The 17,197-nt window shown below is 37.0% G+C and overlaps 2 protein-coding genes and 1 pseudogene across 6 annotated transcripts in view; 1 reads left to right on the top strand and 2 right to left on the bottom strand.

Annotated features, from left to right (window-relative positions):
- Positions 1–651, bottom strand: part of LOC127946958 (inositol hexakisphosphate and diphosphoinositol-pentakisphosphate kinase 2) — a 65,853-nt gene extending 65,202 nt beyond the window's left edge. For 3 of the 5 annotated variants that reach the window (XM_052543801.1, XM_052543802.1, XM_052543805.1), the window contains exon 1: positions 499–651. The gene's annotated coding sequence lies outside the window, so the exon portion shown is untranslated. The remainder of the gene's footprint in view (positions 1–498) is intronic. The other 2 variants (XM_052543803.1, XM_052543804.1) reach the window with 1 other exon arrangement.
- Positions 469–9,791, top strand: LOC127946892 (aggrecan core protein-like; annotated as a pseudogene).
- Positions 9,792–10,671: 880 nt separating this feature from the next.
- On the bottom strand, positions 10,672–15,690 carry LOC127947088 (hyaluronan and proteoglycan link protein 3-like). Its single transcript, XM_052544021.1, has 5 exons — positions 15,227–15,690; positions 14,698–14,861; positions 13,906–14,277; positions 13,332–13,634; positions 10,672–12,903 (listed from the first exon to the last, which is right to left on the bottom strand). The coding sequence occupies exons 2-5, from the start codon at positions 14,816–14,818 to the stop codon at positions 12,617–12,619; spliced, it is 1,083 nt and encodes a 360-aa protein (XP_052399981.1). The 5' UTR covers positions 14,819–14,861; positions 15,227–15,690; the 3' UTR covers positions 10,672–12,616.
- Between the last annotated feature and the right edge of the window lie 1,507 nt (positions 15,691–17,197).

Below are 17,197 nucleotides of genomic sequence, written 5' to 3'. Positions count from 1 at the left end.
GTTGCAGTCTATCAGTCTTTTAATGTAAGTGGATGGGAATCATGGCTAAAGCATACAATAACACAAAAATCGGTCTGTGTAAGAAACTGAACATGTCAGATCTGCAGCTGTCAGACTGATGGCTGCAGATTAATACTGCCTTAAAAGTAGTCACAACAGGCCAGGACACACGGAGCCTTGATGCCATGCTGCTGGATAATGGAGCAACTGGAAGAAGTCAAGCAGGAATGCAGTGCACCTCATAACTAGCTCCTATGCACCTTTTTTCTATTAAATACAACATTATGACGACTAAAAGGACAAGATATAAGACAAAACTGAGCTTCAGACAGTGATATGAATACAACATCCTCCTCTCATCGCATCATCAGACGATTCAGTTGCCAAGTCAAACTTCCTTTAACTCACGAAGCGAATTAACTCTACAAACATAAACTTTATGAAGCTATATACACAAATGACTGCGATATGGCACGGTCCACACTGAAGGATACTTACTTGCTGAAAGTGGAACTCGGTCACGGACAGTGCTTGACTTCCTCATCTGCTGTTACAATGAAATGAAATGAAATGAAACTAGAGCTCCGTTTGAGTTTACCTTCAGAAAACACTTAACAAGAGCCGTCTTTCGTGCTCGATGATACGGAATCTGCACTCAGATGACTGCCACCTACAGGACGGGCGAAACAACGCCATCCTTTAGTATTTAAAGGGTTAGTTCACCCAAAAATTAAAATTATGTCATTAATAACTCACCCTTATGCTGTTCCAAACATGTAAGACCTCCTTTTATCTTCGGAACACAGTTTAAGATATTTTAGATTTAGTCCGAGAGCTCTCAGTCCCTCCATTGAAGCTGTGTGTACGGTCTACTGTCCATGTCCAGAAAGGTAAGAAAAACATCATCAAAGTAGTCCATGTGACATCAGAGGGTCCGTTAGAATTTTTTGAAGCATCGAAAATACATTTTGGTCCAAAAATAGCAAAAACGACGACTTTATTCAGGATTGTCTTCTCTTCCGTGTCTGTGTGAGAGAGAGTTCAAATCAAAGCAGTCTGGATATCCGGTTCACGAACGAATCATTCAGTTCAACAAATCGAACTGAATCGTTTTAAACGGTTCGCATCTCTAATACGCATTAATCCACAAATGACTTAAGCCATTAACTTTTTTAATGTGGCTGACACTCCCTCTAAGTTCAAACAAACCAATATCCCAGTACACTGATTGAACTACTGTGAAGAGAGAACTGAAGATGAACATATACAGTCTATGGTTTAACTATACAGTCTATGGTATTCAACCATGCAAAGCCTGACATATTTTTTTAAAATTATTGAACAGTTTATTGTAAATTTAGACAAATCTAAAAGGAAATCTAAAGTCATGTGATTTACGTTTTGCATTATATTTGACACATCAGACTTTTAAAGCCTATATAGTGAGATTATGGAGCTCACATGTATGAGGTAAAAAAATAATAATAAACCTTGGAACTTGGTGTAGATGTTATTTATATGGCCCAAAATAAAGATTCTGAACATTCGTCAAAAGCCTGATGCATCATATTTGATACAAACATCTTAGCGTGATGATTGTACAAAAAAAAGGATAAGTACAAACAAGTTGTTTCAGTAAATGTCTCTCTTGAAATATTAACAGTTCGTTCTTATATTTACTTTAAAAATCAATAAGATTTCACAGTAAAAAGACATGTGAACCAACCTATAAGAGGACACTTTTAAAATAATACCTTTACTTATTTAAAAAAAATAATAATCTGATAACAGAAGGCATGAAAAGGATTCAAGTATTAAATATGATACAATACTTCCATGTTCATATAGCTTGTTATCATATGCAAAAACTTGCTAGATCAAATACTGTATATAGTTGTTTCTCAAGGGAACCCATGGTGAAAACAAAAACTTATACAAAACCTATTAGGTTTCATTCCATAACCATTTTGTTTTTTGTGTAAACCGATTTGTATCTGATATGAATCTGTCATAAATAAACAAACTCCAAAGCAGCAGTTTTGAGTTAAATTCAAAAACTGCAATGAGTTAATTCAATATAATTTACATTTAAGGTGAACGTGTTTAGCTACTGCATATGCTGTGACATATGAGTTTGTTCTATAATGTAATATAATATTACAGTGTTCAGATTAATAGAGAAACTTCTACAAACCTGCTTGTGATTATTCAAAGATTCCCAGAGAGAGTCTGAAGTCTCCCCAGAGTCCAGAGATTGTACGGTATGTTCTCTAATGTAAAAATATGGAGTGACATTTGTCATTGAAATGTGGACTCGTGAGAAAGAAACAAGTCTTTTCACAATAGATTTTATTCCAAAATGATATCAGCAGATAGAGAAAATAGAAAGGGACTGATTATTGTTTGATCTTTAAGTAATTTAAAAAAAAATGCACCAAACAAAAATACAATATTTAACTACTTGTACTGTGCAAATTCGAAATATAATAAGGAAGTATATGTCTCTGTATATCTATATTTATATTAGTGGCTTTACAATAGTATGCTACTATAAAAATAAATATGAATGTCCATAGGCCAAATATTAATTAACCAACCATTACATAGTCTCTAAACATTTATAGGCAGAAAGGCCTAATTAAGAAATAAAACAGATGTCTGTAGTAAGGAGTAATTTTAAACCATTCCAGTCTTCAACTGGCCAATTTTGAGCTTGTGCAAATTGTAGCCTCTTTTTCCTATTTGTAGTGGAGATGAGTGGTACCCGGTGGGGTCTTCTGCTGTTTTACCCCATCCGCCTCAAGGTTGTGTGTGTTGTGGCTTCACAAATACTTTGCTGCATACCTCGGTTGTAATGATTGGTTATTTCAGTCAAAGTTGCTCTTTTATCAGCTTGAATCAGTCAGCCCATTCTCCTCTGACCTCTAGCATCAACAAGCCATTTTCACCCACAGGAGTGCCGCATACTGGATGTTTTCCCCTTTTACACCATTCTTTGTAATCCCTAGAAATGGTTGTGCGTGAAAATCCCAGTAACTGAGCAGATTGTGAAATACTCAGACCGGCCCGTCTGCCACCAACAACCATGCCACACTCAAAATTGCTTAAATCACCTTTCTTTCCCATTCTGACATTCTGTTTGGAGTTCAGGAGATTTTCTTGACCAGGAGCACACCCCTAAATGCATTGAAGCAACTGCCATGTGATTGGTTGATTAGATAATTGCATTAATGAGAAATTGAACAGGTGTTCCTAATGATCCTTAAGGTGAGTGTATATGTATTATGTTACAAAATCAGAGCGGATATATAGCTCTGCTATATATTATATTTCAGTAATTTATGAACATAAGCTTCTAAAAAGGTTCCTATTGCATGACGACCCTCATCCCAGGCAGAAAAATTAAACATCAGCACAGCAGTCCATGACTGGCTTGAAATTTGTCTCCTTAAAGAAAACGCTACTTTATTCCATGTCATCCGCATGTTGGTCTGAAAAATAAGCAATCGAGCTCGTTCACTCTGATGAATGTGTTTCTCCTTTTCATTTTAAAGAGGAACTTGAGCAAACATCGTGATTTGCAGGGTTCCTGCTTTGAACAATGAGATACTGTGTCATGACAGTCTGAGTGACATCTCTTTTAGCTTTAAAGGTCAGTTGATCTTCAAATTTTGTTCCGAGACACGCATTATCACAGTCCTGAGCAATTCCTGGATAACATTTACATTATATATTTTAATGACTGCATATTACATTATTATTTATTTCACATGATAATACCTTACACATGTCTTAATATTATCAATGTTAAAAACAGTTTTTGCAGCTCAATATTTTTGTGTAAATCATGATCAGTTTTTTTCAATTTTTATTTAAAGAATAGAAAGTTTGCATTTATTTGAAATACAAATCTTTTGTAACGTTATTGATGTATTTACTGTCACTTTTGACCAATTTAATTTAATCCTTGCTGAATGAAATGATTCATTTTCTTACTTTTGAATGGTAGTGTACCAAAGTTTCAACAAAAAATTTAATATTCTACAATATTACAATTTTTACTGTATTTTTGATCAAATTAGCCTTGCTTTACATTTAAAATCTTAATTATTTAAACCTTTGACTGTTATTATAGGCTACTCAAGTACATTTTCTTTTACATAGAATTATTAAAGAATAGTTATATTTAGGATCATTTAACTCTACATATACTTTTGATATATTGCCATTTAGATGATGTCATCACTTTTCTGGTTCATGACTGTTAAGTATCCAGGGACGTGTAAAATACTGGCCCTAATGAACTCACCCCATCCTCTACCTCATTCAAACTCCTCATTGAACTACAACTTTGCTTTTTGCCATTAAGTGCAGACAATACCTGCAATTCACTGACTTCCCAGTTTATTTTGAAATAAACCTGAATGGTCACTCGTGAGACCTCGAAGGTTATTAGTTTGATCCATAATGTACGCAGAGAAACATGCTAGCTAGTATGAGAAACAACAAGTACAGCTTGTGTGACTAGACACTATATTTGGTTTTGCTGGTAATTAAATTACTGTTTTACACAGTAATAACTGTTTTTGTGTGAATATATCGCAGGTTTTGTTTCTGTTGCATGTGTAATGAGGTGTACTGTCTCTTTGGAAGTCCCTACTCAAGACATTTTAGATATGGCTGTACTCGTGGGAAACATTTACTAGCACAATTTGAAGAAGAAAAATTAATAAGTTTGCAGAAAAGGAGGGGAAAAACATTTAAATTGTAACCAAGCAATTTTATGTAACTTGTACTGAATCTCTGCTCAGTTAAATGTCTGAAATGCTGGCCGTAGTTTTCTCTTACCTAATTAACAAGACTTATCACACTTCGTCTTTATCAAATTTCTTGCACAGAAGGGGCTAGGCTCATGGGTTTAAAACAATATCATTTCACATTTCTTGACCATAAGTATGAGTGATGGATTTCATTACATTGTTTTAGTAAATGCTCCCATAGCGAGCAAGTTCAGTTGCATAGTCAAGATAATCAACTTGTTTGGGTAAAGGATATGTACCTATTGTGCAAAGCAAGTTTCTTCACTTAATGTATAAGGAAAGGAAAATGTGTGGAAACGCAGCTTCTGTTGGAGTGTCATCACTTTAACACTTGAACTGTGAAATTCCAGCAACATCAGACGTACTGTAGACTGATATTTGAGAGAGATTCTTGCAAGATTCACCAGTGTCTCTACCACACCAAAGGGCCACAATAGAGTTATAAAACCTGTACTAAACAGGAAACTGAAGCACAGACCGATATTTACACACAACCGATAAAGACTAATAAACAATGCACATTTTATGATATTCATTACTCTAACTGTAAACAAAAATGAAGCAAGAAAGCAATGACCCCTATGACCTCTTCTGGTTTCTAGTGAAGTTAAATTAAAAAGTGATTTAAAAGTGCCTAATTAGAAAATATCAGGGATCTAAAATACTGGAATGAAAAATGTATTATAGGTAAAGGGAAAACGGGTTGGTTGGTACAATTTACATTTTTCGTTGAATATCTCAGATTAAACAATGATCTTTTATGATTCAAAGACTGTCAATTCTCACAAGCATTCTATTAATTATTTTTCAGAAAAAGAAGATAAGTTTTTAACAAAGACCTCACCATTTCCTGAATTAGACACTACAACGGATTCCATGTTCAGTGTGGCTACAGTCACCTCAAGCCCTTCAGACTATACTGAAGAGATGACCAAAAAAATGGAGGTCCGTGGCCAGCTAGAGACAGATGAGCCTCTTAACACCACAAGCACAGAAAGTCCTCTACCTCTACCTCCTAACATAACTGAGGTTGAAGAGGACATCATCAATGTGGCCACAGCTCTGCCTTACCTGGGATATAATATTCCCATGGACAATGTCACTGCAAGTAAGTAAACTAAACTGGATCCAGTATACAACATAGCCACATGAAATTAGCAGTGTAAAAGCCCACACATCATTGAAGGTAACTGAGCCAAAGTAGTTGAACCAAAACAAGGACCTGCAAGAGTTACAGGGACAAAATAAAAGGTGTCTCAACTAATTTTCAAAGAAGATATTAATCCCAGTTTAAATATGGCCAAATCATTCCTCACCCTAGAAACTAAGGGAGTGATATTCCACTATCCTGCTAACTCCAGGCGCTATGCTTACACCTTTGAGGAAATTCATTCAAATGTTGAGGAAATGATTCATGGTATAATGATGATCCCTTATATTTAATAATCTCACTGTTTGGTCTCTATCCCTTAGGGGAGATCTTCCATGTGAGTTTATTAGCAGGCTTCAGGTATTATGAAGCTGTTGACCATTGCAGAAAACTGGGTTCTACGCTTGCCTCAACTAGAGAACTCTACGCCGCATGGAATCAGGGTTTCCACAAGTGCAGTCCCCAAGTCGCAGTGTCCGCAAACCAGGCTTTGGTTGTGGTGAAAACGAGACAGGAGTGCACACTATTTACGCACAACCAAATCAAACAGGCTTTCCGAACCCATATTCTAGATATGATGCATATTGCATCAAAGGTATAGAAACTTTTAAGCCTGTATTTAGGAGTTTGAAATGAAAGGGAAAAATGGATGTTAATTTTAGAGATTATTGTTTATTTTTCAGCAAATCTGTCTATACTGCTCGATGAAGATATGTTGAATGCTACAAGGATGGAGATGGATCTTAACATGACGGACATAACACAGCTGCTTAGACCTGATATGAGATATGTTTGATATTGCCACTTGCTACTGCTAATCTTTATAGCATAACTGTCTTATTTAAGCATGCCAACTTTCTGTAATCCGTGTTACAGTTCATCCAATTGTTACTTGCTTGTTTGCGGACCTGTCTGGATCTGGATCTGGATCTGGATCAGGATCAGGATCAGGCTATCATGATTCCAGTTCCTGGTACATGTCAGGGAGTTGCATTCCCAGTGGGAGCATGTTCTGGCCAAAGTGGCGATGAATTAAGTCACCTTCTGAGGTACCAAGAAGGTGCAGATCCAATCATGTGGCAGACTTCTGCCTCAGGCAGTGCTTTGGAGGTAAGAGAAGGTAGTGGCAGTGGTGTTATCATTACTTCAGGAATAGAATCAGGGGACCAAGAATCTGTAGAGGAGTCTGGACACTTTCATGGACAAAGTGGAGCTAGTGGCCTTCCATCAGGACTTGGCAGTGGAATTAGTGGCTTCTTTGGTGTGTCTTTTATCAACACAGAAATTATTAATCTGACTTCGAGACCTTCTGGAGAACAGTAATTGTCTGGCATTTCTCCATTTGACTTGACTGATGTTAGTGGTTTCGGCTCTGCTCCTGGATCTGGCTCTGCCTCTGGATTTGGATCTGGTACCATCATTGACTTTGGATCTGGCTCTACTTCTGACTTTGGATATGGCTCTTCTTCTGGGGATTCAGTTTATATCAGTCATCCTTCAGGTGAGGTATCTGGCCTCATTCAAAGTCAAGATGAAAAGATTTTCATTCTAACGGACCATGAGGTCGAGTTGACATTTAGGCCAACAGTTGGAACAGAACATGGTCGTGAATCAGTGGAGATTAGTGGAGAGGGCAGTAGTCAAGAAAAAGACCTCTCCATATCTCTTTCTAATAGTACTTCATATAAAGATAATTGGAGTGCCAATGAAACCATTCATCTCATAACAGAAAAATATGAGCATGGTAATAACTGAACAAAACTTTCATTTTGATGTTATTCAACTGGTGTACAACAACATACATTTTACAATTTTTAATTAAGATGAACATTTCTGTCTTTGGCAGCTTCTGCTAACCCCTGTGATCCAAACCTCTGTGGTCAAGGTTTATGCTCTCTACAAGATGGCATTGCAGTATGTCAGTGTCATTCAGGATTCAGTGGGAAAAGTGAAAGTGAAAGTGAAGTGACATTCAGCCAAGTATGGTGACCCATACTCAGAATTTGTGCTCTGCATTTAACCCATCCAAAAATGCACACACACAGAGCAGTGAACACACACCCAGAGCAGTGGGCAGCCATTTATGCTGCGGCACCCGTGGAGCAGTTGGGGGTTCGATGCATTGCTCAAGGGCACCTAAGTCGTGGCATTGAAGAGGGAGAGAGAGCTGTTCATGCACTACCCCCACCCACAATTCCGTCCGGCCCGAGACTAGAACCCACAACCCTTCGATTGGGAGTCCAACCCTCTAACCATGTATGTATTTATTGTGACTGAAGGACAGTTTTACCCACCTTTGTCTTACTGCCTTGCTACTTCCTATCGGCAAGTAAGGGTATAATCAAACTGGACTTCACAGGGTTTTTGATTTTCTTATATGAAACTGTAACAATAGGGCGCAGATATAAATAACGATTTACTAGGTCATTTGAAAGGAACTAATTTTGCCAAGTAAAGTACACAGATATACCCTGCTCAGTGTGTAGGAAAGCAAACTGCATAAGGAGCCTGTGAATTAGAATGCAGTCTGTCGGTCTTATTAGTCTTCTGTAACTAGCCACCTCTTAGAGAACACATAATAAAATCTAGTAAAATTCCTTGTCTCTTCTGTTTAATCAGCGGTACAGGGATGTGATGAGGGGTGGAGGGAGTTCATGGGTAGCTGTTATATCCATTTTGATGAGCGTGAGACCTGGACCAGTGCTGAGCAGCACTGTCAAGAGCTAAACTCTCACTTGGTTAGCATATCCTCCCAAGAAGAACAAGAGTTTGTAAAAAGTGAGTTTAATCTGATTTCTAATAAAAGACATATACCTGCTTATAAAAGTGCTTATACATTTCTAAACCACCCAGCTCAAGTTCATGACTATCAGTGGATTGGACTAAATGACCTGGATGTGCAAAATCAGTTTCGCTGGACAGATGGAAGAGATGAGACCACCTTCCTCTGAGATTTTTTTCCAAATTGAGTGATGACTGTGTTTTGAGGCATCTGTAATATGTCATTATTTCAACCAGAGCTACTTTCTCTACAGGAATGTGAAAACTGGAGACCCAATCAGCCAGACAATAACTTTAGCACCGGAGAAGACTGTGTTGTTATGATATGGCACGAGGATGGCCGGTGGAATGATGTACCCTGCAACTATCATCTTCCTTTTACTTGCAAGAGTGGACCTGGTAAGAAGAGTTGACAGACATTAACTTCAGAACCAAATCAGTCCTACCCAATTAGCAAAGTGAGCTATAAGCTATTTAATTTATTGTGTTATTTTACTGTAATTATAGCACAGCTGCATCAAGCAACTTTGGTCTAATACCAATGGACAATGAATATTGTACATTTATAAGAACTACTATATCCTTGTTTTAATGAAGATAAATGTTTTTTTTTTTTTTTTGCCATTTTGTTTAACTCTTTTTATTGTAATAACATGTTCATCACCTCCTGAAGTGAAGAATGCCCGGATGTTAGGCAACAGCAAAGATCGCTAGCCTGTTAATGCCATCATTCGATACCAGTGTGACAGTGGATTCACACAGCGCCACCTTTCAGTGGTGCGTTGCTTACCTGACGGTCAGTGGCAGAAGCCTAAAGTGGAATGTATAGAAGGTAAGCGTTTCCCACTCACACTAGAGTACAAAGTTACTTTGTTATGCTTCATAGAGTAAAGTAAAGTTCCAAATTCAAAGTCAACAAAAATTTTGTGTCAATGTTATTAACTCCCTCAACAGGCAAAACAATTGACAGGCTCTGGAAAAGATCCCTCAAGACACATCCTAAAGCAGTCAACAGTCGGATGTGGATGAAGGTCTTCTAAACAAGACAAAAAACACATTTCAAAACATCCAGAGGACTTTTATTAATTAAGATACCCTGTACGTGAGTGTCGCCAATAAAGTTTGTAATTCTGCACAGTATACATACTATATACTGCAGCAACAGTATAGGTTGTATGTAATTATAGGAACATAGCCTCTAGAATCCCCCAATGCCACCCTCCCAATTTGCACACCTTATTTCATACTTAATGTACTTCACTGATGATTGGAAAATACACATTTTTGAATATGTAAACACACAATAACACTATTGGGTCATTGTTCCTGTTTAGTATTGTCACGTGCTGTTTGCATTTGAATGTGTTAGTATCAAGTTCCATAATTTCCTTAGCTTAACTTTTAAGATCATACATTTGCATTGGCCTTGCATTCCTTTTCATTTTTTTTTTTACAATTTAAAAAGAAGACAATTGAATGGGCAATGTCAGCCCAAAAATCAGGGCAGACTACGTCCAGAAACAATTAGACAGCACAAAAGTAATATTGTCTGTGTAGCTCTGGGTAACACTAAAATTCTGAACAAGTCAAAAGCCTTTAATGACCACAGCTGGACACAATTACATTTAAGTACATTAGTCTTTAAACTAATTTAAATAAGATCTCCCAGCTTTTTGCTTCCGATTCTAGGTCAACTGGCATAGCATAAAAATTGTTTACTCAGATTAGAATGATTTGTTAATTCACTAGCTCATATGATTTGGCTTGGCCTCCATAACAGACTTAAGCTCTAATATAAGTTACACTGTGTTCACTGTTCTGGGAAACAAACATAAAAATGACTTACTTGTAGTTTTTTTCTCCATGTTTAACTCGGATGGAAAACATTTTAACATAAAAAAAACACTCTTCACATTTGAGTGGATGTATGGTGAGTTTATGTGAGAGAAAGAGAAGAAATTTTAAGAGAAACTTATGCTTATAACTCTATTAAGTCAATTCTACAGTACAAACAGTAGTTTCACCCTAAATTATGATAGGGATTGTTAAATGTTTACTCTATCCAGGGTTCCCACAAACTGACCAATACATTTCCATCACTTGTCCATGAGATTTTCAATTATTTGTAAATTGTGATTAACAAACTAGTCGGAGATTCTGTGGAGACAATGGCAAAATCAACATAAATTTCCATGACATTTTTTTTTCATTGTTTCCAGTGCTGAAAAAAAAAATCATAAATTTAGAGATTCTGTTATATTTTCATTCTGTACATTGTGCACCCAAATAGTGTTTGGACAAGTGCATCACTGCTTAAGATCGTGTGGCATCTGCAACAAACGATGCAATACCTTTAGGGGCCACTGTATGTATTTACACTGTATACGGAGTCTTTAATGTACAGTACTACATACATAGTATCAATCGTATTGTCCAGAGACAGGTAAAAAAAATGTACAGTTCATGATGTGAACATGACCAAACTTTACTCAGAATCCACGTAGTGTAATGACATTTTCTCAAGGGAAAAGAAAAACCCAAAAGCTCATGAATATACCTATCTTACCTAACACTGTGCATCTTTATGTGCAATTAGCTGGGTGAAAAAGCCAGGCTGAGTAACACTGCTGTCTTTTCATGCGCTACTACTCCTCCCCCGCCTAAAATCCATGTTTAGGAAGCAGGTGTAAATACTACAGTCTATGAGTAAATACGGTACATCTTTGACGCCAAATGATCATTAAATCCTGTGGGAAAAGGTGAGTTAATTATACCTCCCCCCATAATTGGCTTAACACTAAAGATAAACTCAGTGACACGAGCATAAAGGATGTTGGATTGCTTTTGAACCGAGTGTTGTTGCTGCTCAGTGTTGCCAGATTGGAAATGTCCAAGTATCGTACCAGAAGTTCAAAATTATCGTATTTGGAAGAAAAATATCGTACACGAGTCAAAATAGTTATGTTTCTATTCTAAACCAACAACATTTTGACATGACCTGCAAATTACCACAATAGATAACAAGGTGTAGGCTGCGTCACTGCGCATTTAAAACATATTAAAATGATTTTTAACACTTGCTTTGTCGCGTCCAGTGAAGAAGGAATTTAGCTGTTGCTACGTGGTGCAGTTAACATCTGGGCCGCTGTCACCGAAAGACTGCATCTTGCCAGATGTTGAAGGGGTTCTTACTGTAATGGACCACAACTAGTGCTAGTTGGCTTTAAAGCAGGGCACTATCTTGCGTTCTTAAAACACCCTCAGGTACACACGAACGCGTTAAGAGTGTCTGTAATGAGCCGATTTCATGTATGAGTAAAGAAGCCCTATGACTACCATCATTTAAATTTTCATAAAATTCTGAAATTATCGTACATTACGGGATTTTTTTTGTGATGATCACACAGTTAGTTTAAACATTCTTTAAACATTTAAACATTTTTTTTTTTTTTTTGAGTTTTAAGTGTAAATATCAAAATTAGCACTTGAAATTTAATTTTACAACACAATAGAACATTTTAAGGCAACTTTACACAGCGGAGTTAAGGCTGCTCTGTGCTTGCTCAAAATTTAGTTTGAAGACATAATGTTGTATAAAAGCCAGACTAAATTAAGCCAGTTCTGACCCAACACTGCCTCTAATATGAAAACACAGTTGTATTTGTTATGTAAATGCATTCATGCTACCTCTGAGTAGCATTAAACAGTTTGTGTAAAGACACCTAAATGCCATTTCAGACATATCCAATCAAGACATAATAAAAGACATGTTATTACAAATTGAATATCAGTAGTAAAGAAAAATAAGTATTTTTCACTGTGGTTTCCACAGAAGTGTTTATAAATTTGAAATAAATTGCACATTTTACCAGTGAACTTTGTAGCAATATACGCCATGTTTTAAATGTTTCGGAGGAAAGCCAAAGCTGCGCACCCCTGGTTCTGATGTACCACAGTTCATCCTGGGTTGGATGATTGGGTAACGTACACTACCATCAGCCAACCAGCCCGCATCACACTGGTCCAATCCCACAAACCTCCAGGCTGCGTATAACTGGCCAACTTTAGCAATCCGGCCTCCGTCGTTCTGACAGGCCTCTGCTGCCTCTGTGAAATTTAGCTTGATGGGATGTTGCAAGAAGTAGACCTCTCCTGACATTGAAGAAAGACATAAGGTAACTTGTCACATCATATTTGGTGACTTAAAAATAAATGTGATATATAATTGATCCAAGGTAACAAAATACAACTGGCACATCAAGGCAAACAGCTTTAAAACATATGCATGACTGATTAAAACAAGCAAGAAGGACATTTTTAATCCTTGTTGGCAGGTTCATCCCACTTGTCATCCTCAACAAGTTTTTAATATAAGAACATTTTGCAGAATTTACCAGCAATAGCAGCCACATGTACTGTATTCTATCTTTGTTTGATTTAAAAATGGAAACTATGGAAAATTGTAAATATTTGTCTGACAAAATTTCACAGAAACAAACCAGCGTAAACCAAGACTGGATGGAGTTATATGATGGTATATTAAAACCTCCACTAAATACTGTATACACAAACATTATTACCTCTAATGGACGAAGTGAAGCAGAATGCATCAAACCGGTCCAGACTCTTGTCTCGAACGCCATAGCTCCGTACACCAGGTGCCAGGTCGGTACCACCACAAGCCTCTCGCGGCACTACGACGGGATATTGGGCCGTCCCATCCATGAGCCACCCAGCGTTACACCAGTCCAGCCCTTCCTCCCAAGCAGCGTAGAGCTGCTCAAAGGTAGCCAGGTGTGCATCCTGTTTCTCACATGCCTCCTTAGCCTCATGAAAGTTCATCAGATAGCGCCCCCTAGAGGAATGATAGGGGAACACCACACCTGTGGAGAACGAGCAAAAAACACCACTGAATACACGTAAGATCAACAAAATTTGTTGAAGATAAAAGATTACATATAATTAGGGTTTGCCAATATGTTTGGGAATAAATTACACAATAAATAAATACAGTACAAATATACATAAAATTTGGAGTTGGTAATAGCATTTAGAAAATTAACTGATAATATTATTTTTTATATACAGTAGGCTATACTATATAAAACACAATATTAATTACAATATTACAATATTAATTAATACAATAAGCACCTCGAAACTTAAGATGCACTGTCACGCTCTCGTCCTCGAGACCATCGATAATTTCACACCGGTAACGGCCGGTATCGTCGGACTGTAGCGGGTTGATGACGAGGGACACATCGCCCGGGGCGCTTCGGCGGAGCCGCACGCGTCCTTTAAAGTCTCCGTAACTCCGGTGACGCGTGCCGAAGGCCACCATGACGTCACGCTCCCGTTCCTCGCCGCTCAGGGGTTGCAGGAACCACTTGACCCGTGTTCTGCGGGGCTCGCTGAGCGCCGGCTCGTAACGGTAATGACACGGCAGTGTGACGTTACTCCCCTGAACAGCCGACACTAACGTTTCAGGAGACTCAACGTGAAGACGGATCTTGTGGAAATATACTAAAAAAGACAAATAAATAAATAAATAATATATTTAAAAAGAGAAAGAAACTATTATTTGATTTACTGTTTGTTTATTTGTTGAACTATGCAAAAGTAAAATAGCTTTGAAATAGCAGATTTTGATGTCTTAGCATCCTAAATGTAGGCGATATTTAAACTTTATTATCATAGCTATTATTGCTAGGCTATAAAACATATACTATATAACTTTATAATTCCCACTGAGTTTATAACAAATTTACTTGTTTAGGAATTTTAAACAATTAAAATAAAAATAAATTAAAATATAAAATCAAATAATCAATGAAAGGTGACACAAATTCGAATTTTGTTGAATTCTACATGTCATATAGCATGCTAGTGTTTGGTTGCTGGTTTGTTGTTTGGCACACATGAGTACTCATAAATAAAACATACTCTCCCCATTGCCATTTCCATTAATTATATCCTGATAATAATAGCCATTGGAGAATCGCTGTGCACCGCTTCCGAGGACCAGGTGCGTTAAAAGCACCAGCAGATGGCGGAGAATCCTCATATTCACGGTGTTTCCCGTCTCCCCACTGCTTTCCAACAGTGTCCTTGAATTTTAAGACAACCCAAGACGAGTAAAGACAAGCAAGGTGTTCAGCAAACATAGGCTATATTTAACTTCAGCACTTTTAAATTCTGATTTATAAAAAAAAAAAAAAAAAAAAAAAGTTTGATTTGCTCGCCATAAACGAGATAGTAATCAGATATTTACTTCAAGAACTGCATGAAGTTGCTGGTTAAACGACTGAAGAAACAAAAATCAACTAGCTATATACAATTGAATTAGGCAACATAAAAAGTAGTTTATCAAATTGATAAAAAAAGAAGATTCAAAGTCACAACAAATAGCATTCAAAAGAATCTGCTAACTTGCACATTCTTTAAATAAATTAGTAGCATTTTCGCAACTTACCAATGTAAAATACTTTCTCAGGTTCCTTTTGCTACAACTGTTCATCCTCCGAAGTGCTGAATAATAGCTAGATCTCTCTCTCTCTCTCTCTCTCTCTCTCTCTCTCTCTGTAATAAGATTGTGGGTACGTGAGGTGACGTCACTCAGGCATCTCTTTGAAGTTCTCCAGCTCGCGAACAATAATAATTGTGGGGTCTACAAAGCAGTCGAGGGCTGTCGTCCATCATCACGGTATAATTTTACAGCATAAGGTGTGTTGATAATTTCCCAGAACTGAAACTGGAGCTTTGTTTACGGTTCCAGCGAAAATATATTCCACCCAGGTCTCTTGTTACGCGGGTTTGTCACAAAAAACAACAAACAGTTCTTAATGGCCTCGAGGATGCCTGGCCTAATAACACAGTTGGTAATAATAGATTGTCACATAACGATTTCTCTTTTACATTCCAAATGCACAGAGTGTTATAAATGATGCCCTTTTAGGTGGAAACCAAACTCTAAAATCTGTACAATAAAAAATATATTGTAAAGTAATGATGTGTAAATAAACCAAAAAATTATCACTGCTTATGAAATTACACAGCAGAAACATAACTGTCCACCTTTGACCGAAGTCTTAAAAAAGATTACCATGGGAAAGTCAGTGGTTCAAATTGGACTGACCAGGATGTTGTACTGACACCATCACTCAGTATTATGACCCCAAAATGTGCCACACTGCAACACCGACTTTGGCCCTTTCTCTTTGGCAGTCACATTTACTTTTGTTCAGTGAATCTTCTCAGGCGAAATCCAGTTATTTCAATAGAAATCAACACTTGAAGGCAATAGATTTCCCCCATGGATTTCACATTGTGTTGTTCACATGAACGAACAGAACGCTGCTTGCTATGAAAGTAACTCCTGCGTGAGCTGTTCTTCATACATCACATTATGCACACTTTAAAAGATGAGGGTGAGCAGATGTACATCGGCTCTCACAGATGCTCACAACATTGGTGATGCATTTGAAGATCCCCATCAATTAGTCCCCACAGCCAAGATGAAAGCCGTCGCCTTAGGCAAGGAACGCCTATAGGCCCTTTGAATAGCTGTGGGCTTCACAGAAGCATGATTTTGGCAGCTATCATTTGGGAGAACATTGTACTTTTAGCCCAAAATGGCTGGCTGTAAATGTTTTAGATTCTTCTGACGCAGTACTGCAGCCTGCCCAAGAAAATAATATATGATAAAAATAAAGTGTTTAAATGTTAATTAGTTAATGTTTATTTGATATGTAAAAATTGATAGCCTGAATGCACTGTAAGTCGCTTTGGATAAAAGCGTCTGCTAAATTTTGCTGCACTGTGCATTCTCAAGAAAAAAATAAATAAATACATTTTAATAATTATACATTCAGAAAGATAAATTAATGCAATATTTACATAATCTCCTACCATGAAACGTACCATTTAAGAGTTTGGGGTCAGTAAGATATTTTAATGTTTTTGAAAGATGTCTCTTCTGCCTCACTACCATATTTAATCAAAAACAGAGTAAAATAGCAACATTGTGAAATATTTTTTATATATTTTGAAATGCAATTCATTCCTGTTATGGCAAAGCTGAATTTTCAGCATTACTCCAGGCTTCAGTGTCACACGATCATTCATAAGTTAATATGCCGAACTGCCGCTCAAGAATTTTTTTTTATCAATATGTAAAAGGTTTGTGGAAATCGAGCAGTGTCTTTCAGGACAGAAAGTTCAACAAGTCAGCATTTAATTGAGATTTAATTTATATATATATTATTATTATTATTATCATTATTATTAAGAAATATTCATTTTTGTTGAATTTAATGCATCCTTGTTGAATAAAAATAATTAATTTCTTTAAATAAAAATTAAATAAATAAAAAAGTACTTGCCCCAAACTTCTGAACATTTTTTTTTTACATTTTAAAAGGGGTGTTTCTTTGAGATTGTGTTC

Source organism: Carassius gibelio, chromosome A25, assembly GCF_023724105.1.
Source record: "Carassius gibelio isolate Cgi1373 ecotype wild population from Czech Republic chromosome A25, carGib1.2-hapl.c, whole genome shotgun sequence".
Classification (NCBI taxonomy): Eukaryota; Metazoa; Chordata; class Actinopteri; order Cypriniformes; family Cyprinidae; genus Carassius; species Carassius gibelio.
This window is presented reverse-complemented; position numbering and strand designations above follow the sequence as displayed.